Below are 26,311 nucleotides of genomic sequence, written 5' to 3' on the forward strand. Positions count from 1 at the left end.
ACAATATATGAAAAAACAAAGTTAAGTACATTACAACATTGGCGTGAGGGCGCGGGGGTACAGACTCAACGTGGTTCTAGCTACAACGTGACAGGCTGAGGTGTTTCGTATGAATATTATATAAGTCATGTAAATAGGATGATTTGCGCATGCGGTTTAGTTGCGAACTACAGAAACTATGTAGATTTTAGTTGCAATAGTACAGCCGTATCTGCCTGAAAAGCAGTTGACAGCTGTTTAGTGACACTTTTTCAACAAAATTACGATTATTTGCAATCTACCTTCATAATAGAAGGTAAAGATTCAAAGTACCGACGTTGGTCGCTCCTTCGCGTCCCCACGCTGGCCGCCCTCTATCTAATTTGGCAAGATACGAAGCGCACGGCGGCTGTGACGTCACATAGTCAACCATTCTAATACTGTCTCAGGAAAACGACCGCTAATGTACAAAAGGTGTAATTGTCGGGTGATGCAGACGCGCGCTTTCCAGACAAATAAACATATACATAAAAAACAAAATCAATCAATTCCTGATTCTGTTAATATCACTAAATTAACCACACATTCTCAAAATTAAAATAATGAGTATATTTTACTCAAAACATAAATAAAATCAGTTCAAACTGGTTATATCCGGTGCTCACTGGCTGTTACAATCACAATATCCGGGACGAGAAAGCGCGCGTTCCGCCGATTAATCTCAGGAGGTTCTAATCCTACTTATGCTAAAAATACTGCTATATAATAAGGATAGGTATGTGTATACATAACGTGAATATCATAGCATACGGTAGCCGTAGCGTGCGGAAACAGACGAACAGAATACAGGCAAAATTAGTAAGAAAGATTAAAATAATTAAAATGTATGCAAAATCACTGGAATTAATCACAATACAATTATTCAATATTACAGTTACTTCACTGGGATGACAAGACCGAATAATTACAAACGAATGTAGGTTGCATCAATGTTGGCGCCCGACTGGGACCACCTGAGTCTCACAACTACCCTCTTATTTATGTTTTATTTTTCTGGAACTTTCCACACGCTTCGGGTACAAGTGCGTCGGCTGGCAGGGAATGTAGCCGACCAAGCTACCATGCATACTGCACTACGCTTGCCGCGCGGCCTCGCCTACGCCTAAAGTATACGCTAATATAAATATAGGGATTAAGTACTTTAGTAATAGACGTTACGCGGAATATTTCCATTTGGCGATATAGTTTTTCCTATAAATGAGGGACTTTTATACTGAATAATAACTGTCCAATTTGTTGAACTTGTATTTTTTTGGAAGCTGTCTTTCAAGATGAATAATGCAGTTAAGTACAAGATCACATTAACTTTGTTTCCAATAAATAGGTTTTTAAATAGTAGGTTAGGTAACCAAAATTATTTTCGATAGTTTTTAAATAATCGAAACTACGACTACGAGTATTTGGATGTAAAATTTTGAATTTTCAATGGAACTTCTCACAGATAACGCATGACTGTCAAAATTTCAAGTCAAAATTTGATTTTTTTTTTTTTAATACTGCTGGTCTTAGGACTAAGTCCAGTTTGCCGCTTAAATCTAGGAATTGCACGAACACAACCATCTTTGTCTTTTTACACTCACTAATCACATTGTATTGCTTTTGAATCTAATGCTACCATAGATAAATTAAGTACTTCTAATAAAGGACGTAAAGGATTCACGAGGTTTTCATTTGGAGAATACTGTCTTAGGTTTAATTTATTAAAATTACAGTTAAGTACAAATGTTTACTTTTTTAAGTACAATTTCAATCATGCTAATCAATGCATATTTAAGAGTCCACAGTCAAAATTAGTTCAACAGTGGTTTTAGGCTGAAGTTATTAATAATTATCTTAGAGCCATATAAAATCAGTTATTTCGGCATTACCATATAAGTCATTATATAAAAATAAAAAATTAAGAATAAGACAGTGTCCTCCAAAATGTTGGCGCCCACCGTGGGCCCACCTCAAACTTCAAAATTAAAAGGACGTATTCTAAAATGTAAATATAGAGGAGAAAGGGAGGCGAAACCGCGCGGCCATGACAATCTACTGCGGCTTATATACTTAGCTTATTGTCACGGTACACAGGGTGTTAGTCCACACGCTCATACACGCTAAACTAAATTATTGTTAATGTTAACTAATTTTACTTTGACTGATTTTGGTGCCTTTTAGAGTCTGGAATATCAGATTTTAAAGATGATCAGAACCATTTTCCGTGATCAGAGATATCAGACTTAAGTTTTAGGTTGTTTTATACCATCGTTTATGAAACCTATTTTAACTGAACGCCCCTTTTAATCAAACGTCATTTTGACATTGACAGAGAGACAGAACTGTCAAAAGTAGAGATTTTGACAAGCAGAGTTTACGCACTGCAGAGACAGATTTAGACAGCAAAGCTATCAAGCTACAAGATACAGAAAACTCAAAAGACACCATCACCACAAGTACTATAACTACGTATGTCAATATATAATACTATTGTAGAATGAGATTGCTTTCCGCTCGTCAGATATGTAAATGTCGTGAGCAGAGCGGCCGACGCCGTGTGACGGAGCGCTTGGGACCAGCCCACACAACTTCCCGAATTAGGGTAAAACTGGCTCATCGATCAACGTTCAGCTACAACTTTTTATATGACGTAATTGTGTATCAGGAAGGCCTTTTACGAAATTACTCAAAAACAAATTATCTACGAAAGTCAATTTTTGAAATCTAATCAAGTAAATGATAAAACTGAGCAAAATTTGGCACAAACGTAGGTTCGTAATGAAATGGCACCGTTTAGTTAATACTGACATGTCTTACCATTTCTTTTAATTTAGTTTTAATACTTTTGAGATTCATTAGCCTAATTATTCTTTAGAATTTTTCTATATACGCGAGTTATCTAGCGAAATGAGCGGTTAAGAGATAAAAAATAATTGTTTATTTTGTTAAAACATGGTTCCAATAGATAGAATTTTCTTAAGTTTTTTTTAAATTTCTACGAAAATTTAATTTATCAATAGTAATTTTCTAGTATTAAAAGCGCAGTCACACAGCGTCATTGTTACCGCGAGTGTATATATATTAACTCCTATATATTGTTTATCATTAAATAAAATACAGCTGCGAATGAGATTCATAAAAATACAGTCGAGTCATCATAAATAATATCAGGTTAATGTATTGCCAAACAAACGTGCACTATTTCTACCACTAAATTACAAAATATCAAAGACAAAATATAAGAAAAAAATTAGTTTTTTTTTTTAATCGCAACTAAATTATTTGAGATCTTCGCCTTAATATTTAAAAGTTAAGGGGACACGCAACGACGCGAACCTTTGAAAAAAGTTGTCATCTTTATTCGTATTGTGTGACTTGCCACTTGCAAACTGAAAATACCCTCACATTAGATAAACTAAATATAAAACATCAAGTGGCTCGCCAACAATACTCAATAAACATGGGACCGACCATTTTCTATTTTCGAGCGTACCCGTTGGGAATCGCCTTAATAAATTAACTTTTTAATAAAAAAAAAAATGAAATGCGTTCTCTTTGACGCCCGTAGCGGGCAAAGTATTGCTTGTAACTGCCTTACACTAAGTTTAATGAGCCAATAAACACTTAACTACGTTCGAATACTGATCATTCCCTCTTGTGGCCACTGCGAGTACGCGGCAAGACAAACACCTTAATTAAAAAAAATAGTACGTAGGAACTCTATCGTAAGAAATAAAATAGCCGAGCTAAGAACCTAACCTTCGTAGGCGGGTGGGGTTTTCACGTGAATATTGCTCGTTACCGTCTAGATGTACATGGGCAGGCCGTACATGGCGCCCCAGTCGACGCCCTGGAACGACGACATGTCCACGCCGGCCAGCGAGTACGCGGCGCCGAACTGCGGCAGCGCGGGCGCGGGCGCGGGCTGCGGCGGCGCCAGCACCGCGGCGCCCGTGGCGGGCAGCGCGTACGGCGCGTACCGGTACGCGTGCGCCGCGCCCACGCCGCCCACGCCGCCCACGCCGCCCGCGTACACCAGCCCGCGCCCCGGCCGCAGCACGAGGCGCTTGCCGAGCGCGAGCGGCGCGGCCGCCACGGCCTCCTTGGGCTGCGCGCGCTTGCACTCCACCTTCTTATTCTTGATGGTGTGGAAGTGGATGTCGCACACGCGCTCGACCGCCTCCTCCGAGTGGAAGGTGACGAAGCCGAAGCCGCGGTGGCGCTTGGTCTGCTGGTCCATGAGCATGACGGCGTCCTCGACGAGGCCGAACTGTGAGAAGTAGGATCTGACCTCCTCGGCCGAGGTGTCCTGGCCGACGCCGCCGACGAAGATCTTCTTGGTCTTGGCGGGCCTCGGGGCGGACTTGGGCGTGGCGTGCTTGGGGTCGATGCGCTTGCCGTCCAGCGTGTGAACGGGCACCGCCAGCACCTTGTCCACGGACGACGCCTCCTGGAACGTGATGAAGCCGAAGCCGCGCGATCTCTGCGCGCGGCCAAAGTCACTCGCTGTCTCTGAAGCTTTTACATCAAGAAGTGGGGGGACAAACCTTAATTAAATCACTTGATGCCTGAAATTACTGAACATAAAAAGTGAAATATTTCTAAATTAACAAAGGTTTATCCCCCCACTAGTACAGTAAGGAATAAGGGAGTTTTAGTGACTTACACCTATAATACCTACGAGTGAAACGAGAACTACACTCTCAAACAAACTTAACATCAACTGTTAATATCATATTATATTTATATTACTTCATCAAGAGCGTATACAATATAACAAAAAAAAGGAACGAAAAATTAATTAGTAACATTTTTCTAACCAAAAAAGAGGTAAGTAGTCTTACGCTACTATTAATAAGTTATATTATTTTATGTATTAAAATCTAATTTACTCGTCAAGTGATAAATAAGAAGTTAAAGACAATTTCTAAATCCATAGATAAGTACTTTAATATAAGACAACCTGGCTATAAATAAAATGTAGAACGTAGTAAAATACTCTACAGTTTATATACGCTCTTGACACAGGCATCACAGGTTAGATTCTGTCAGTGTCAACACTTAATTTAGGCGTGGAGATGCAGTAATTTTTTTGGAAAAAAAAACTAATAATATTGAAACTAAAGAAAAAAAACTGGGTTTAACTGAACTTAGAAAGAATAAATAAAAATTTTATATAGTAATATTTTTTGTTACACCGTAGCATGACTTTAGACACCTACTTCTAGGCAGATGCACCTAAAATTAGATTTTTTTTGGTTTTTTGTTTTTTTTGGAAGTCGGTTTTATTTTTTGTAAAAAAATTTTTTTACTTCAAGCTATTCAGTTTAACTACCTTTTCTACATTATTTCTAGTTTTCAAATTCAAGTAGAAAATAAGACCTTTGCAAAAACCGCCGTCTCAACTCGGCCGTGGAATTCCAAACTTCAGTACAATTTTAATTAAAGCATTTCCGCAGAGTTTTGCTACTCAAACTCTTAAACAATGTCAGGATTCTGATTCGAATATCTGTTTCCAGTTTGACATTCTAATCTATTGATCATTCAATTTATTTTGGAATCTTACTAAAATAATAATGCTTATTATACAAACGCTTTTTTCTAAATAAGAAGGTTAAAATTACATATTTTTTTTGCCATCTCTATAGTTTTATTAAAGGCTCTCATGCCAGCGTATAAAATAGAAATGAAAAAAAAAGAAACTTTTTCTATAAATCCGAACTCGAAAAAGTTTGTCGCAGTAGACTAAAGCTGTTTATTTACACTGTACACTTTTTACAAACATATTGTCTTCTGCGCAAATAATCAGCTAACTCGCAAAGATGAACCGACCTTTCTGGCTACTTAGAAAATACCAAAATCAAAAACTCAGTAACTCAATACTGCAAAGTTTTTAACTAGTGCACAAACTTTGACCACTTATAGCTAAACAAGTTTTGAAGATTCGTATAATTTTACTTTGATATTTTAGTACAAGAAAAAAAATATTGATAAGGAAAACAAACTCATGTATAACAAACTTAAATATAAAAAATACTACATCTCCGCGCCCACACTGACACGTCACAGCAAACCGCATACTATACCCCGGTACATAAGAGCTATAGTCGAGTGACAGTCGTACAAACGGGTACATACTTAGTATTATATAGTACACTAGACAGGTTCGGCCTAAGTACTTCATGCTCGACGTGGTACTTCTATTGGGTAAGTGATGGAGTAGTGACCATTTTAAGGCAGGGATAGCTATTGTAAATTATTGCAGGGCTTTTTATAAAGCATTGGGTTTCAGTCTGATTCGAAAAAACTCTAGTAACTCTAGAGTTTTTTCGCTCATTCATCGAGAAAAGTCCTAGGCTACTTTATCCGGGTGCAAGGAGTAGTTTTCCCGGGACGCAGTTAGAATAGCGAGGAACATGTAGTTAACGGTTAAAAAAATCTATACCATCTCAGAATATCGGCTCAAATACTTGTGCTAAATTGATTCATAAGTTACATGAAAACTGTACTTTTTAATATTGCTAACACAAATTATGAAGCGATCAAAAGAAATCCCAAAGTTTAACTTTAATCTGGTAGAATAAAAAAATATAACTACAAAATATATATTTCAAAAGAGCTTCCAAATGATCTGTAGTGGCCTCAAAAATCCAACATGTAGGAATCATCCTTTCCTGTCATAATGTGATTTTAAAGCAAGTCAAAGCAAGCCTTATAACTTCCACCCAATGCTTTATTTTACAAAAATAGTAGTAAATAAAATAAGCAATAAAATGGCCACAATATTACATACTAATTATATAAAATTACTGACAGACAACTATTTCTTATTATTAGCACGAATCTGTCTAACTGAGCAATGTTACCCTCAACGTGTACCAAAATTCTACCATATTCATCTGAGCATCTCAGTGTTACCTCAGTGTAAAATTACTATTTACTTTTTTCTACCAAAAAGAGTATTTCCAATCTATTCTGTGATCTTAGCTAAGTACTATTAATTAATTAGTAGAAAATCGAAGTTTATAGGTTTTGCAGATAATTAAAGGGGGTGTAGTCAGGGCTGCCATGTTAAAAACTATATCTTTTAAGGCTGGTATCTAATAAATATATGTAGAGAAAATAATACATTCAAAACAATAATTAGAATTCAGCAGAAAAATATATCCTATTATTTACTTTCACTAATTATTAACTTCAAGAATAGGAGACATTTAAATACAGCAAAATAATTTTAATACACTGAACGTTACATAATTTTGGAAATAACTTTAAGACAGATGTATGCCCAACTAAACCAAAACCAAAATCCAACATACAAAAATACTTAATTAGTAGAAAAATCAAAAGCATGGCAACACCGACCGAAGGGGAACTACCAGATTCAAAAACAGATGTCATTAGAAGGAGTATTTTATCAAATCCATAGTCTAGACCTAACATTCTATGTTAGTGAGACTAGCATGCCGGTTTGTCTATGTTATTAAATGGATATACTTTGATTAGTGTTTCCTAGGTTACTTTGGATCAACCATAGCCCAACTATGTCACAAGATTTTGGTCCATATGCAAAGATACTGGGACAAAGGGAGATTAGGTTGAAGATTCAGTAGGAATATGCAAAATTTTCAAGCTGTTTAGATGAATTATGGTTTCAAAAAATGGTAGGTATTGCTCGATTTTAAAAGTATTCTAAATTGGGATAGGCTACTATTCATTAAAGGGTTAATCAATATACATTGGGGTGATATTATTAGGCAAGGAACATAGGTTAATATAGTGATCGGATTCTACATATTACTTTAAGTTTATCAATAGGATTGGATGTTAGAAATAATTAGTAAAATAGATAACTAAGTTAAAAGGGATTCTGGCCAGGCCGTATTGTACATTACAAAAAGGGATAGAAGCATGAGAAACGGGAATTGTTAGTTGCACAAAAACATTTTTGGAAATAATTAAGATAGTAAGTACTAGATATTTCGAGGTATACTACAGGATATTAGTAGAAGTAGTGTAAAAGGTATTTTTGCACATGGCCTGTATCTTGCACACAATCCTACTACTCTACCTAGTCCAAATCAACCTAAACAACGTACTAAGACTGACCGAGTTCGCTCCGTCTTCTGCCTACCGCTGTCTTGAAAAAATTGCGTCATTATATTCTTATAGGCTAGCTTTGTTATGGTACATTGGTCGATAACTTTAGATATGGACTAACAGTATTTTTTCTTAGTAAAATAGTAGTTCATTGTACCATATTTTTTCTATTTTATTCACATTTAAACTTAAATTAAAATAATTGGTACAGTAATGAGATTATTTGCTGGTATTAAAAGCTATTTAGTTTTGATTGTAAATAGGGTATTTTAAGGGTATTGTTATCGACTAATGTAAAATGTTAAGTCTTAGCAACATGCCAGGAAAATGGTTAGTAAGAGTAAGGTAGTAAGGTAAGTATAGGTACATATTTGTTCAAGTTTTGTACAACATCGCTTCTTTCTCTAGCCATAAAATCACGACTTCTATGGCAAAGTCGAGTAACGATTTTTTGCTCAATATTACATAGTTACTAGTGATTTAAATATAAACATATGCTACATCAAAGAAAACACTGGCTAACTATTCACTCTTAAATTATACATCAGCACTTTTTAGAATTAAGTAAAATATTGCAAAAATTATGTACAAAGTGAAGTAATAAACTATTTATTTATTATTTTATTTTTTATCAATATTACGAAATTTGAAATAGGTACATATTTGGATCATTAAAATAAAGTTGTGGTGGACCAGCTACATAAGTACGAGTACGCGAGTTCGATTTCAAGTAACTAACCAATGTAACTTTTCTAAGTTATATTTTATGTAAGTACTTTCTAAGTGTATCTTAGATACCAGCGACTGAGTAAAGGTGAAGGAAAACATTTTCAGGAAACCTGGACATTGAAGTCTGAAATCAGCCACGCGCTTTGAGTATGCGCGCTGATTACCGATCGGCCTGTGCCTTGCAGAGGGTCAATGAAAAGCCTGATTATCAATTTCTGTACAAACATTTGACACTATAACAATATCTTCGCGAATTTAACACAGTTTACCTAAACTAAAGCAAAATTTGAAAGTTATCGTCACCGTTACGCAACTAGCCGTCACGTCAATCGGTCAATCAGTCATTGAACCATGCCATTATAATTGAAATCAGGTCTGTTCTCATCTCAATAGAGTTAAACTATCTTTAAGTTATCTTAAAATCGCGAACAAACCACTTTATTATGTCTTCTCGTTAGTTTTTCCTAGGTCGGACAGCATTATAATTAAATTGTAATAGACAGCTGTGTTGCTGGGAAGTTTGTTATTCACCACTTCTTCCCAGCCATAACACTAGGAAGTGGTGAAAGGGGGCCGTTTAGGGGGAGCTGTCCTTTTGTAAATTTGACGTGAAAAGTGCAAAAAACTAGCCTAGTTTCAATAAACGTTTTTGACTTTGAATCTATGTGTGTGTGTTTTAGAAACTTGAAAGCAGCCTGGAGTCTGGAAGTTGTTGGTGCTACACCCTGTGACTCAGAGGACACGTACCTAAGGTGTCCCTGAACGCTACCGAGTAGCAGTCGTTGTTCAGAGGCCGTCAGGATAATTGAGGTAATCAAACCTGCAGCTCATTCAATAAGAAGTTTGAGCCTATTGCTGATAAAAGAGCCTCTCATATAGTAGGAGAAAAGCTTGATACTAAATCTTGGTAGGCAAGTAACTTACATGATGGAATGAAAATGCTGTGATAATAAAATAATAATGGCGGCCACAGCCGATTTCGGTCACGGCGGCGGTTCTCATTTAAGGAGATCAGCCAGCTGCGCAGGACATATTATAGTGCACGAGCATTTGCGCAGACACAGGTGCACTCACTATTCCTTCACTCTCATAACCCGATGGGTCGGCAATCCGAAAATGCTGTGATACTCTGTCACCATTAAAACTATATAACACTCAGGTTTATCATACATTATATATCATCATCCTTTTTAGTAAGTACTCGTTATATTTCTAACTTTAAATATTTGCATAATTTTGTGTTAGATAGGAAGATAATTACAGAAGTTAAACTTGTATACAATAATATAATACATACTAATATAATAAGTTATTGTTTGGCATGTTGCTAAGACATCTTAATCTTATCTACTGAAATAATAAAAAAGTTTTAAATAAAATCTGGTACTTAGATGTTATGCAAAATTAAATTGTTGACAAAACTGATGCACTTTGAAAATTATATGTATTGGAGTTCTGTGAATTTAGACAAAAATAGTATGTGAAATAGAGTACATTATAAACAATCTTTCTTTAAGTTAAGTTTAGTTGGTATGAAAATTTTCTATTCATACTTGTGGTGAGTTTATCTTTTTAGTTGAACTTATGAATCATTTTTTTTTTACAATGGCAAAACCAATAAAAAGTAAGGTATTGCCATGTTCAACTGTAACTACTTTGGAATGGTTATATGTAGCACAAATTAAATCTTTAAAAAAATCTCTAAACAAGATTTCTATTAACACAAAACCATACAATTTACTCAATGTCCATCAAAAAATTTAATTTTGCATAATATCATTCAAAAATACTACGTCAGCATTCCTCCTCACCTGAGTAACAGGATCCTTCATGATCAGTACGTCTGTAACCGGCCCAAACATGGCAAAGTATTCTCTAAGCTTCTCCGAGCTGGTCTGCCAGCTCAGCCCACCAACAAACAGCTTGCTGGGTGATGGTGAAGTGGTGCCCGTCGCTGTGGGCGCTGTACCGTTAGCAGTGGTAGTTACCGGGGTCGAACGCCCGGATGAGGGGGAAGTCTCTGTTGGAAAATAGGGATCTGGGGTCAATGTTGTGATGTTTTCAGTTGCCGTTGTTTGTGATGGCTTTGTAAGTTAAAATTTTCAATAATTTTAGAGTTATTCATGGAGACTTTGACAGTATTATCTTAGCAGGTATATAAAGCTTAATGTGGAGTTAAGAAAACTTTTAACTTTGTAATTCAAAACTCAATCCATATAAGACAGATGCAATTCCATATAAAACAGGTGCTAGTTAAATAAATCTTCAAAGAAATTCTAACATGATACTTATTTGTATGTAAATACAAACACAGTTATGTCATAAAGTAGTAGATTTAAATAAGCAGATAAAATATTGTCAAAGAGATAAATAACTTTTTGCAAGTCTAGTAAGTATGTACCTATATGTTTATTTTTACTCTTAAGTCCTTTGCAACTCTTTAAATATAAATAGACAACTTTCAACTAGAATAAACTACAGAAAAATATTATATATTATCATGAGTATAAGTGCTACAATCTAAGAAGTAAATCTCAGAAGTTCTTTAACAGAACATGTTATCAATATTTTGTCATAGATTTACATTAAAATTTTGCATAATTCTAAACTATTGAACATCAAAAATGATGCCAAAAACTATACCTATACAGCTAAAGTCTTAACAGCATACCATTGTCAAGAAAGTCTAAATTAGCTCCAAAAACTACCTATGAAGATAGATTTCTCAGGAGAAAATAATGATTGTCTTTTGTTTTTTCTGTTGTTTTACATAGGTGAGTATACTGTCATCATCTGCCTAGCCTTTTCCCAACTATGTTGGGATCAGCTTCCAGTCTAATTAGATGCAGCTGAGAACCAATGTGTAACATGCAGTGTCTGCCTGTTTGACCTCTTCAACCCAGTAACACTGGCGACACGATACCCTTTGGTAAGACTAGGAAGGTGCATGACATGTATGGAGGAACGTCAAGGTAGTAATCAAAGTCGGTACTCACTGATTTGCTGCACAGCTATCTGCTGTTGTTGGTGCTGCTGATGCGCGGCCGCGGCGGCCGTGGCGGCGGCGTGCGCGGCCGCCTGCGCGCTCAGCACGTGAGCCGTCAGCTCGCCGCCCACCAGCCCGCCGTCCAGCACCTCCACACCTCCCAGCGCCCCGCTAGAATATAACCCCATCATTGTCACTACCGCACACAACTGTTCGCGACTATCAACTAAATTATTTACGTAAATATCGATGGCCGAATCACGATTCGGTCCACCGACGCTTTCACTTTGTAGCAGAGAGAAAAAAAACAAAACACTATCTGTTTACATTCAGCCGAATTTCCCGCCAATGATTTGGCTATGATTAAGTTTAAAATAAATTATCTCCGATAACATTGGAATATAATTGAACCGTGCACATAATAATTAGTGTATCATTAACTTACATTTCACACGGCGCGTACATTTATTATTGTGGTGATATTTTATTCAAATTATACATTAAAATAAACGATGGAGGTCGCTTTTAGTTTTAAAATGTTTATGGTGATTGACATTTCATTTAAAAACAATACGTTATGTCACAAATGACAGTTATAAAAAGTAAGCAATAGAACGTAAACATTTACGTTTCACCATGTTGAAGCAAATGTGACTTTTGAAGCCTTGTGACCCGCGTAAATAATACAGCAGGTAATACAGAATTTAATTTTATTCTCGCTTCCATAAAGTCTTTAATATCATGAGTTGTGACATCCACGACGTTCGGGAAATTTAGAATCTCCTGAAGCTTCTCAGGGGACGTAAATATTTGCATATTGGATGAAACAGTACACGAATTTGATATGTGACGCCGAGCTCGAGATAAATCTGTAGCGTCACAAATGAAATGGTATCAGATATATTTGACTACCTACAATTTTTAACTCGAAAATTTAAATGAAGCTTTTATTTATAGTTGAATAAGTCATAATCTATAGTGACGACCGAAAAGACTGTTTACCTACTACTTAAATTGAATTAAACATAAAACAAAGTGATACAACTCTCAGGGGTTTGTTATAAAGGAGCTTTGTAGGAGTTATTTTATTAAACTTATTAATGGACCCACCCCTCTCATCAATAGCTAAGAATTAAAAAAAAATTAAGAAGCTACCCGCAGTCTCAGTACTAAAACCAGATCATATACAAACAACTTTTAAAAGAAACATTATATTCCTTTAAAATTCTGCACGAACGAGTGTAATAGAAAAGCGGCGCCGGAAAAGCTTTTATTTTATTGAAAATGAACTTATCCGTACAGCTGGTCCACAGAAATTACCCTCCTACGAGTTGCGCATTTCATCTCGACATGTCTCTTTCTAACTTGGATGCTGCGTCTCTGTTTCTCTCTTGGACCAATATACGTATTACTGTCGGGCATACCCGCGGGGCGTATTGGTATCTCGCTTCTGGTTGAAGGGTGTGGTGGGAGCCTGTGGGCCAGTGGTGACAAACGGACATTGCTGATAATACTGATTTTGATTCTATGTTTGAGTAAACTGTGGTATTATTGAATCAAGAATTGGGCAGGTTCTATTAATAATAATATTTTTGGAGAATAATTCAAAGTTTAAATTGCCATATATTTTTTCCTCATCACTGACAGCAGATTAAACTTAACGCAAACAATTTTTATACAAAAAAATACATCTGCACCCAGAACTTTTAAAGCCCTTTAAACAAATTAAGAAATTATTACAAAGTGTAATCCTGTTCACCAACTTTGATAGATGCTCGCTTTCCGAGGGATCTTTTCAGGAATTCCCTTGCCCAACTATAAATCAGAGAGGAGCGCAATTTATCTCGCCTGAAGATGATGTGGGGTCCATCGTTACAGCCTCACACTATTCTTGTTAGAATTGTACTCGAGATATCTATTGTGTTGTATAAAAAATGTCACACACAAATAACAGTCGTTAAAAATACATATTTCATGTTTGTGATTTATTTTGCGAGCGTTTTCCATTAGCGGGAAGTTGTCTCATTATGTAGTACACGGAGTGGGCTCGTTAAGTAAATTGTTAATTATTGTATGTTCACACAGCTGTTAGGGAATTTAAAGGACCTTTTTCCGGTTAGGACACTAAGGATAGGACTGCAATCTAAAGTCATCATCATAATGCCAGGCCTTTTCGCCACTATGTATACATAAATATGTTGGGTTCAGCATTTAGTCTAACCGGATATTGCCGTCTTTTACAGTGTTTGATTGCCTATCTGACTTCCTCAACCCAGTTACACTCATAACCCGATACTTCTTGGCTAAGACCCGTAACGACTGCCAAAGAAGTTCAAATCACAACAGAAACGCAGCAGTTTATCGTGCCTTCCGACCCATTCACGGTCCGACCGTCTGACCGTCATCTACTTAAAGTTATAATAGAGTATGCAATCTAAATATATTGCATAAAAAAAAAACATTTTCTAATCTTAAAGTGTGAATAACAATGTCATTCAACCATAAGAAACTGCCATGTTCTTGTACCCCCACTACACAATGACGCAACGCTTTATCGCAATGAATGAAGTTGCGATAAATTAAGACACCGTAAAGTGAGAAAAACGTCAGCCGCATGGAGTAAGGAAATATGAGCGGAGATGCCACACTGCAGGCAAGTCAGGTCAGGTCAGGTGCCTTCTTCTTGGTCAAATAGGTACGGTGGGCATGACCAAAACTATCAGTTACGAGTGAACTAACGAGGAATTCGGTCTTTGAGACATTTGTCAACGATTTTGGTGTTACAAAAAATGGTCGGGTCCAAAGAAGACGTATAATGGCAAAGACTGACGTTCCCCGCACCGCATGTTGTCGCGCTACTTCCTTAAGAGATTTTTCGCTATGGCACCTCCACTAGTAATTTTGTTCTCCATGGTCAGCCGTGACAAATAGTTTCTTTAATTTCCTCTCGGGTCAGAGGCGAAGCGGCCGCCCGTTTGTTACGAGCTGTCGATGGTGGGGCTGAATAAGTCATTTACACAATGGAAAATGTTTAAAATCTCTATATTGCTAGGGTTTTTATCACGTTCGGGTTGCCTATGTCAAATATATTACATAGCGTTGAAAAACGCTATTTTATTTTATGTATAGTATGTATTTATAACCAACTTACCGATAAGGAGGAGCATATCAACTTGATTTTTTTTTGTATTAAATATGGGTGGAATAATTGAAACGTAATTGGTTACATCCTAAAGGCAGACTAAAAATATAGTTTAATACATACTTTAGCCGAATAGTAACATGACATCACTAGTTTATTCGCTTTAATTAATAACAATGATTTTAATGGCGGGAAAACTTTAACCGTTACTTTTATATGTGATTTGATATATTTTTTTGCAAAATAAATACGAAAGCAGGACTTTTTTGCCTTCGAAATCGTAATAGGTAAATGGAAATAAGCAGCCTGACATTTTATTCAATGAAAATACGAGCTTACGACTCCAAAAGTTGACATACAAAAATACGAACCACTTTTTCAAGTTTTTATCACTTTTCTTGTACGGAAAGTTGCGCAGAAACCGCGGAACTTGTGCTATTAAAATGTCTTTAGTATTAATATCTGTTTCTGCGAAGTAATCCGGGCTTATTTAATTAGTTATGCCATGGTATTAAAGTTGGTAACTAGTGTAAGAAGTTTTGCGCTTAAGAACATAAGATATTTGTGTTGCTGGGGAGTTTGTTCCGGCGGTTCTTACAGCTAAAATACGTAGGAAGTGCTGAAGGGTGTGTTTGAGCTTGCATAGGGTTTCCAACTATACTGTTTTAAACAGTATTCTACTGTTCTACTGTTTTTCACTCAATTATACTGTTTACTGTTTAACAAAAAAAAAGTATACAAAATACTGTTTTAGCGTCAAAATGCAGACACATTATTATATGTTACATTTAGAAGCTCACAATTTTTTTGAAATATATTTTTACAGAAATAATAAATAAAAACTGTTTGTTTTGCTAAAATACTGTTTAATAATCTTCATAGACCTGAATATACTTTATTTCTTGTAAGAAAAAGTTGGCAACCCTAAGCTTGCATGCATTCAGTGCATGCATTCCTTGTTCATTGACATATATTCTAGCGATAGACAAGAACATCCATACAAATAATTTACCCGCTTATGTCGTCTGTTGACATCTCGTTGACGTATTGTGACATGTAGTCATCCTCATTGATGTTAATTGCTGAAGTGTCGCTCGTATTTTGCCTACATTTTTCATTCCTCAAAAAGTTTATATCTAAGTGAATTCAAAATCATGTAATATATCAAAAAGTTTATTTATATCTAATTGAATGCAAAATCATGTAATATATTAAAACCAGGAACTTATTTTTAGAGTTTTTAATATTAATTACGATGTTTTTTTTCTTAAGAGGGCTATCACAAATTTTCGCGAATTTAATTATTTTTTCTTGAAAGTAAGAACATACCATGACAAAGTGAAGTCTGTTTTCATTGATATTTTACCTACTGCCAGTTTTATGGCACATCTGTTTCTGCACGATTTTCTTAATCCATAATTTAAGATGGCGGGCGGGAACAAATTAATGCATATTTGTAAAATTGAATTATAAATAAAAAGTATGATATACAAGCGTTGTAATAGCATGAACAGCGTGTAATTTTACTAACTTGACTCTCGAATAGTTTATATGTGTAAGTTTATACCTTGATATGTATTTTCTATTTTTTATAATTGTCGTTTCATAGACATCCATCTGACGCAGGCGTCAAAACAGGGGCTGGTCACTGCCGTACTTGACTAGATTTCGGTAAAAAATTTAGAAAAGCGCCATCTGCAATCCTCTTCCTAAAGTATTTAATATCTTCAAGTGATAATAGATGGCTCTTTAATCAAAAATTAACTTCCATAAAATATCACTAAAATTATTGAAATCTAAAAATTATTTTATATATTAGTATTACGTAGGAAATCTATCAATTATTTTTATTAAATCTGTACACTATTTTATATACATAAATTATTTTTCTATAATTATTTTTTTGGTTGGCAATAAACCGTGCCAACTGCCAATGCTGAAGTTAGAATTTGAATTTTAATGGCGAGTACAGTACATACAATTTGTGTGTTAAGTTTTCGTCCATTTAAGTGTTTTCTGCTGTTGACTTGCGTTGATTTGAGTTTTACTCATCCGCTGTGTTTTCGGTGAATTAGTGAGTGAGTTGAGCTGTGCTCCTCTGTTTCATTGTTTCACATAACTTGCGAAAAGACGCCATTAGTGTTTAGTATTATTTGCGATAAAGACGCCTTTTGTGATATTTGTGAAATAGACACTGTTATTGTGTTATTAGCGATTAGAGACGCTTGTTTGAGTGCATATAATCATGCCGAGGCGGTGCGAATTGGGATGTTCACACAACCCGGGTAAGTGCTTTCTTTATCAAGTTCATAGTACCTAGGGCCCGATTCTGTTAATAGTATCATTAAGTTATTAATATCAAAATTGAATAGAAATTAAATCGCAATATCAGTTTTAACCATTTCGGGCATTCTGCTACTAATATTTATAAGACCAATCGTATTCCAACGACATTCGATTGGTTGCTATTGGTCTGCCGTTTTGGTTTATAGGTACATATTACCATATTATTCTTAGTCTATATTGCCATATTGCCTCAAAGTCGTGGTGGCCTAGTGGGTAAAGAGCCAACCTCACAAGTATGAGGGCGTGGGTTCGATTCCAGGTCAGGCAAGTACCCATGCAACTTTTCTAAGTTTGTATGTACTTTCTAAGTATATCTTAGAAACCAATGACTGTGTTTCGGATGGCACGTTAAACTGTAGGTCCCGGCTATCATTTAACATCCTTGGCAGTCGTTACGGGTAGTCAGAAGCCAGTAAGTCTGACACCAGTCTAACCAAGGGGTATCGGGTTGCCCGGTAGCTGGGTTGAGGAGGTCAGATAGGCAGTCGCTCCTTGTACAGCACTGGTACTCAGCTGAATCCGGGAATTATTCCCAATAGTCCCTCTAGCTGTCCTCGGGTGACAGGAATTCTCTCCAGTTATCACCGGGTGACAATTTGTGCCGACTGTTCCCTTTGAAAACTGACTAGAGGGACAAATGGGAAGTCTATTTCTCAGTTGTCACCGGGGTGACATTTTTCCTTCTTCCTTCCTAAGAAAAATGTAATTACCATAGATTTCAGGTTTTTATTTATTATGTTACATAGAATCACATAAAAAATATATATATTATTATTTTAACTAACACAATGTCAACAGGCTTACAAAATCGATTTTTTATAGTAGTTAATACTACTATAAAAACAAAACAACATTATGTTTCCTATAATAGGCACAATCACAGATAACTTTAATTAATACTAATCACAGATAATCACTAATGGTTAAGTTAAAAGTGCTTATTAGTCGCATGCTTATTTGTAACACAGTTTGTAATCTTGTTAAATTAAATAAAATTAAGAAAACGATTGGTGTTAATAGAAATTAATAATATGTGATGTACCTATTAAAGGAAACACAATGTTGTTTGTTATAAGAAATAAAACCTGAAATCTATGATAATTACATTTTTTTTTCTTTGGAAGATTCTATGTAGCATAATAAATAAAAAACCTGAAATCTATGGTAATTACATTTTTTTTTCTTTGGAAGGAAGAAGGAACCGTAGCAAATGTCACCCCCCCGGTGACAACTGAGAAATAGACTTCCCATTTGTCCCCTCTAGTCAGTTTTCAAAGGGAACAGTCGGCACAAATTGTCACCCGGTGATAACTGGGAAGACAATTCCGGCTATCACCCGGAGGACAGCTAGAGGGACTATTACTACATAGTATAAAACAAAGTCGCTTTTTCTGTCATGTGTCATGTTGTATGTCCCTATGAACGCTCAAATCTTTAAAACTACGCAACGGATTTTGATGCGGTTTTTTTTAATAGATAGAGTAACTCATGAGAAGGTTTTTATGTATAATAACATCTATTAAATAATGGAGAAATACTGTTACCCGTGCGAAGCCGGGGCGGGTCGCTAGTTGGGAATAATTCGAATCCGGTTAGACTGGAAGCCGACCCCAACATAGTTGGGAAAAGGCTCGAGGATGATGATATTGCCATATTGCAATCGTAAATCGTTTGCAGACAATATGATTCATTATTGAATCACAGAAAAGGATAAACACGTTTATTTAAAAGAAAAAATAGTGGAATGCCACATACGCTTCAATCGTAATTGAGTCGTGATTGGATCTCAGTCGGATGTGAATCGCATGTCGCTAAAGTAAAATTAGCAGGGGCAGGATTCTGCGCAATTTTTCTTTGAAATAAACGTTTTATCCTTTCTGTCATTCAATAATGAATCATTTTGTCTGCAAATGATTTACGATTGCAATATGGCAATATAGACTAAGAATATTATGGTAATATAGACCAAAATGGCAGACCAATCGCAAACCAATCGAATGTCGTTGGAATACGATTGGTCTTATATTAGTAACAGAATGCCCGATATGGTTAAAAAAGCTGTTGCGATGCAATTTCTATTCAATTTTGACATTATTAACTTAACAGAATCGGGCCCCAGAATCGTGCTCCTGAAAGCTCCTAGTCATCCGGATAAACTTGTCATCACGGGAGATACCAACTCAGTCAATTATAAGGTTGGGCGTTTAGAGAAACACAGTTCCTTACGAGTAACCATTTATTACTGAATCCCATATGAAATGATACATGATTTAATAAGATAGACATACATAGATAGACACGCGCACACATACATAGGTAATAGGTATTCATTCATACATACACTATACAATATCAGCATACAAACTTCATATTTTTGTAATTTATTTTTCAGGTGTGACACAACATCAATTTCCACACCCAGAAAAGAATCCTGAGTTATTCAAAGCCTGGGTTAATATAGTTGGTGGAAAACTGGAGACTGCAGATGATATCAAATTTTACAGAAAGCGAGTCATCTGTGACATACATTTTGCAGACAAGTTTAAGAATCGCAACAACCGTTTAAATAACATAGCTGTTCCTACTCTCCATCTTCAGGGTAAGATTTAGATCTTTATTCTTGAACTAGATCGCAATGCCACCTACTGAGTTAAAATTGCCATTAAGAAAACAAAATTCTTAATTATTCACAATTAAACTGAACTGAAATCTTTTAGGCCACCTGTTTGCAGTATATTAATATTTAATTGGATATAAAATGCAGTTCATTCACCCCTTAACCAACTCGGTGAAGGTTGTTGTTTAGTGGGATCTTAGACTTGTTTTTACTATTTCCAGGTGCTCCATCACAAGATGCTCATATGCCTCCTGCAACTCCACATATACCAACTGAACTTCCTATGCCTGAACATAATATATGGAATCTGCCTTCTACATCAAAGCAAATAGTCACTGGTACGTAAATGCTTGGCTACCTACATTCTCAAATTATGTTTAACTAGCTGCCATAATTAAATACTGCATTTTTTTTATAATAATAATCCCCCCCCCCATGGGGCCACCTTGACGTGATGGGGGAAGGCATGAACGCTTAAAGAAGTCAGTAAGAACTAGACGACCCTGTGCCAATTGGTAAACATGAGGTACCATCAGAAAATATAGTCATAACACCTCGGCTAACCCTTTCCAACTAACGGTCCCAACTTCCCAACTAACCTTCCCTTTCCCTTTACCTTCTCTTCAGTGTCTGATAAAATATATATCTTATTACTTTAAAATATGTACTCTGCAGTCACCTTCTCTCTTTCACCTCTTAACTTTTCTTTTCTTAAGTTTTAAAACATTGCTCCTAATATAATTTAATGCGACTACGAAATAGAGTAATAATACCCCAGGCGGGTACCGGAGCTAATCGCGATGGAGAATCCCGCCCCTTTGTATTCTGGGTGGGGCGACGCTTTTAAATTTCATTTTTTCATAGATACCTTTAAGGCCACCTGTTTGCAGTATAGTAATATTTAATTGGATATAAAATACTGTTCATTCACCCCTTAACCAACTCGGTGAAGGTTGTTGTTTAGTGGGATCTTAGACTTGTTTTACTATTTCCAGGTGCTCCATCACAAGATGCTCATATGCCTCCTGCAACTCCACATATACCAACTGAACTTCCTATGCCTGAACATAATATATGGGATCTGCCTTCTACATCAAAGCAAATAATCACTGGTATGTAAACGCTTGGCTACCTACATTCTCAAATTATGTTTAACTAGCTACCATAATTAATTACTGCATTAAGTAATATGTAACTGTTGTGTAGTCATTACAAACACACTTCAACTTGATTTATTGTAATGACAATTTAGGTTAATAATCCTCATGTAACTCACACTAGTAATTTTGATGTTTACAATGACAATGGTGAATTATTATTATTTTATTTTCAGCTGCACCTCCCAATGCGTGTGTTATAGCAGCAGAACATAATTATTGCAGTAAACATGGTATACAACAAAGACGGAAACTTAAAGGAGACAAAAGTAAGTGCCAATGTAGTTTATACCATAAGATATCCAAAAAAAATGTTTATACATAGGCTACTTTTATCTGGGTGTGGAAAGTAGTAAAGTAAAAGTTTTTTTTGCAGAAAAACTGAAATCAACTTCATCGCTGGAGAATGAATTAAAGATTTCAAGATTCCAAATGAAGAATTTAAAAACCGAAATTATTCGGTTACGTAAACGGAGTAGTAGTTTGAAAGAAAGATTAGCCAGCGTTGATAAAATTAGCAATACAAATTGTTTAAAAAATAACGAGAAATATGACAACTGCAGCAAAAATATTCACAAACATGCAGTACACCCAAACTCACAAGAGAGCTCGTGGGCGGAGGTTTACTTTAAAGGAAAAGTTTTGTCTCTCTCCATGTACAAAAAGAGTCCCAAGAGTTATACTCTTTTATATAAATACTTTACATTGCCCTCTATAAAATCATTAAAAAGGCTTCTTGCGAAAATTGAAATAGAGTCGGGGCTAAATAAGTTTTATTCATAAAATGAGAAAGACTGTGAAGGAATTAAGTCCAGAAGATCGCCTCTGCTGTCTTATTTTTGACGAGATGTCAATATCGCCGCAGATCCATTACGACGGATCTAAGGATAAATTAAAGGGATTCGCTTGGCGTAGTAAAATTGCTGACCATGTTTTAGTTTACATGGTCAAAGGATTAAAGAAAAATTTAAACAGCCTGTTGCATACTTTTTACAAATTCTGTTAACAAAGCAGAATTAAAAGCCTTGACTATAAAAGTCATTAAATATGTTCAGGGTACAGGGCTTAATATTTTGTGCACAGTGTGCGACCAAAGCACAGTAAATGTCAGTGTAGTGAATGAAATTATTGAAGATAGTAGAATAAAATTCATAAAAGAAAATAAGGAATGGAGACATGATGTAATGGAAGTAGGGAAATCTAAAATTATCCCATTATTTGATGTCCCTCATTTATTGAAAGGGTAAGAAACAATTTACTTACGAAGGACTTAAAATATTTCGACTTCGAAGAAAAGGTTGAAAAGACGATAAAATGGGAATATTACCAGAAAATTTATGAAGCGGACAAATTACATGGTGAATTAAAAATATGTCAGAAACTAACTGATGAACATATTTATGTGGAGAAAATAAAAAATGAAGGTCAAACACGCAACCCAAATTTTTAGCCGCAGTGTTGCTACAGCTGCAGAACATTTATCTGCTAGGGGCGATTTATCTAATGAGTGCCGCCAAGTAATTACATTTACCAAAATGATGGACAATTTATTTGATTCCTTAAATTCAAGCTCATTTAATATGATACATGGAAAAATGTATAAATGTGGTGTTAGAAACAATTCTCCTCATCATGAATTATGGGAAAATGCCAAAAAGGTATTAAAATCAATAAAATTTATTAAAGTTAAAAAAGAAAAGGAAAATAAAATAAGATTAATTGAAACGAGTTCGGTACCTTCAATAAAAATTTTATACGTACTATTGAGGGCATGCAACAGTTGTGGAAAATATTATCCCAAAAATATTTATTTGATACAATGATGACCAGAAACTTTAACCAGGACCCACTGGAAAATTTTTGGGAACATTAGAAGTTTTGGGTGAGGAATACGGCACCCAACACAATTAGCTTTGAAGGTGCCTATAAATCACTTCTTTTAAATAATTATAACTCACCCCATTCACTTAACGCTAACTGTGAAAATGATGACAATGATTGTCTTCAGACATTGAGTTTCTTTTTGGAAGACAAACTTTTAGAAAACACTTCTAATGTTCCCAGTAATGAGGTTCTACCATTTCAGCAAGAAGAAAATGACGAAATTGAGGTGCCTTTTATAAATTTAAATTCTGAGCCTGCTGATGCTGGTCAGGCCAATTATGTATGTGGGTGGGTGCTGGCTAAATGTTTTAAAAAAGTTGCTAAATCATGCAGGCACTGCAAAACTGAACTAACTGGCGACAGTCAATTAAAATCAAATAGTTATATAAGGGCAAAAGAATATACAAAAGGAAAACATTGTCTGTTGTATCCCAATATAGTGGCGGAAAAAGTTTTAAAGACATACAAAATATTGTAGTAGAAATTTTGAAAAAGAATGTGCCAAAACTAAATTAAAAGAAAAGATAAAAATGTTTTTAGACATATTTGTGGATTATCCTTTCACCTGCGATATCCACAAGATAGAATTAAGAAATGTTTTTGAAAACATTACAATAAATATTTTGGTATATAGTTGGTGCCGCTCAATTAATCGAATTTTATCAGGTAAAATCCAATATCGTGATGAGGATGATGAAACTAAACTTTCAGCACAAATTTATTACAATAAACATAAACATAAGTAAATATGATTTTTATTTAATTCCAGGTCGCCTACTAAGTACTTTCTAAATGTTCCTACATAACGTTGTTCTGTTGAGTTGTAGTAATCTGTGTTGTATTTCCATATTTCAATAAATAACTATTTTCTACATTCTGTGGCTATATTTTGTAAGTACGTACGTATGAACAAATTCCCTAGAATATCTATAGACGGTTATTCGTCATCTCGACACACTAAACTCACCACGAATGTGTCGAGTTGGTGAAACTCAAAATTTGTACATTTATCATGTCGTCAACTCGCCACGTCAAGATTTTAATTCGTGTCCAGTTAGTGAAACTTAGATTTTATCACTTTTATGTTTTCGCCAAGTTTGGGAATCAACTTTTCGCGTTTCAAACGTTTGCAAAATGGACGTTCAGTGGCCGATGATGTTTGTGACACAATGTATCCAGTTGGCGAAAACATAAAAGTGATAAAATCTAAGTTTCACTAACTGGACACGAATGAAAATCTTGAGTGGCGAGTTGACGACATGATAAATGTACAAATTTCGAGTTTCACCAACTCGACACTTTAATGGTGAGTTTAGTCTGTCGAGATGACGAATAACCTGTAGACAATACTGATGTATACATGTGTGTGAAATGGGATGTACGCACACATAAACAATTTGTTTCGGCAGACGATACCAGATGGCGCTTCAAAAATCGTTTGAAGGTTGCAGAAAAAAATCGAAGTGGGTTCTCTATTCCCAATCTATTTACTATACTCTATGCGTCAAAATCGCTCTGATTTGCCATTTTGGGCACTGCATAGTCTGCACTGCAGTTCAGTGTGGTAAGCTTTTTGTTCGGAACGTTCTATCTAGTACGTAGTACATATATATCGATGTCCTTGTTCCTTACATTTCCTTCTCCTAGTTCCCCTGCCCTATGGGCAAAAAAAAAAAAAAATTCTCCTAGTTCCAAAAACTGCCACTCACCAAGCGAGACGTGGCGCCACCGTCAATACAAAAAATTTTCGCGCGAGTGCCAAAAATACGACGCCGGCCGCCATAACGCGCCGCAAAATAAACTCAAAAACTATGTAAAAACTTCAATAAACTTCTTAAACTAGTCAACAACCCCTGCAGGGAGTTACTGGGCGCCCATCAAACCATAAATAACATGTGTACAAGTGATCTGTGTTCTGTGTGAGTGGATCAAGTTGCAGCAACCGGCGGAACTTTGTGAGTACCTACTGATTCCTATTTCCCATCGGTCCTGTGTGCAGCTTTCCATAAACCTCTCACAGAAAATGTCGTCCAGACTTACAACCTGGATAGATCTGTAAAAACCTATTGGTCTAGGGCTTACGGTCAATGAAGCGCCGTTCAAGTCACACCATTAAAATTTTTTTAGTAGGTAGTCCTTCTGAGCCGCATAATAATATTATGCGGCTCAGAAGGACTACTAAACTCAACAATTAGGTATATTATACCTAATTGTTGAGTGTGCTTGGTTCAAATCGTGCAACCTACGACTCAATTATTACGTAAAAGTACCATTTAGTTGTCCATTTTAAGTCATTGAATTCTAAACAATACAAAATGGATAGCAAAGAAACTAAATTAAAACTTCTCGTCACTCAACGTGAGTACGTATTTCGTGAGATTCAAATTTTATTCGATTTATCTCGTCAAATAACATCCGATAAGTCCAAGTTAGGCCCATTTAAGAGTAGGTACGAGTAGGACGTATTGACGACTTGCGTCATGAATACATAAATTTTACGAACGAAATAAACTCGTTAAAACTAGCTTTGAATCCTCAAGACAGCATAAACATGAAAACGGTTGATGCCTTTGACGACATGTACTACGCAGTCAACGAAGTCGCAGAAATCTACCTACAGTGTGATAAAAGTGAAGCCGTATTGCCGTTCCGCGACGCCATCTCATCGGAGGCAACCGGCAACCATTTGCGCAACCATGTTTACCTAAAATCGAACTTATTAAATTTGATGGAAATATAGAATATTGGCAAACATTCTATGACACATTTGCATCTCTCGTGCACAATAACGAAAACATTTCTAATATCGAAAAGTTTCATTATTTACTTTCTTGCCTCACGGGTTCCGCTTTGTCAATCGCCAAGGGCATTCCGGTCACATCAGACAATTATCAAATTGTTTTCGATGCGCTAATAGATCGGTATCAAAATAAGCGAATCTTAGCAGTAAATTATTTGGAAAAAATCTGTAGTCATCCTACATTAAAATCTAGTAATCTTAACGATTTACGTAAAATCACTAGTTTATTACAGGTAAACGCTTTAAAATCCATTAAAATAGAAAACCTTGGGGAATTTATTACAAAGTTACATAAAAATATTAGAAGCTAGTGAGCCTTTTAAATGTAATTCGAGCAATAGTTTGCCACTGATGGCACGTAGAAATAACAATAATTTTACGAAGTCAAAGTTAGGATCATTTCCCGCGCATTTTTACGATAACGCGGCATCGATGTCGTTCGATGAGTGCACAGGGCCGTACCACAAAATACATAGGTACAGAAGTCAATCTACATACACAGCGCGTTCGAGTCACGCAGACATAGGTGTCT

At 35.8% G+C, this 26,311-nt stretch overlaps 2 protein-coding genes across 4 annotated transcripts in view; one reads left to right on the forward strand and one right to left on the reverse strand.

Moving 5' to 3' along the window:
• Positions 1–1,022: 1,022 nt before the first annotated feature.
• Positions 1,023–26,311, reverse strand: part of LOC110380866 (RNA-binding protein Musashi homolog 2) — a 126,661-nt gene continuing 101,372 nt past the window's right edge. The window contains exons 1-4 of one of the 3 annotated variants that reach the window (XM_049852025.2): positions 12,279–12,388; positions 11,844–12,004; positions 10,659–10,885; positions 1,023–4,501 (exon numbers count right to left, since the gene is read on the reverse strand). In XM_049852025.2, the coding sequence (XP_049707982.1) occupies positions 3,824–4,501; positions 10,659–10,885; positions 11,844–12,004; positions 12,279–12,298 (1,086 nt within the window). In that variant the 5' untranslated portion in view covers positions 12,299–12,388 and the 3' untranslated portion in view covers positions 1,023–3,823. Of the gene's footprint in view, positions 4,502–10,658; positions 10,886–11,843; positions 12,005–12,278; positions 12,389–26,311 lie in introns of those variants that run through there. The other 2 variants (XM_049852024.2, XM_049852023.2) reach the window with 2 other exon arrangements.
• LOC135119179 (uncharacterized) lies at positions 16,615–21,893 on the forward strand. The gene is made up of 6 exons (XM_064043101.1): positions 16,615–17,260; positions 19,714–19,920; positions 20,160–20,276; positions 20,934–21,050; positions 21,272–21,364; positions 21,472–21,893. Exons 1-6 carry the CDS (start codon positions 17,221–17,223, stop codon positions 21,876–21,878), a joined length of 981 nt encoding a protein of 326 aa, XP_063899171.1. The 5' UTR covers positions 16,615–17,220; the 3' UTR covers positions 21,879–21,893.

This window comes from Helicoverpa armigera, chromosome 30 (genome assembly GCF_030705265.1).
Source record: "Helicoverpa armigera isolate CAAS_96S chromosome 30, ASM3070526v1, whole genome shotgun sequence".
NCBI lineage: Eukaryota > Metazoa > Arthropoda > Insecta > Lepidoptera > Noctuidae > Helicoverpa > Helicoverpa armigera.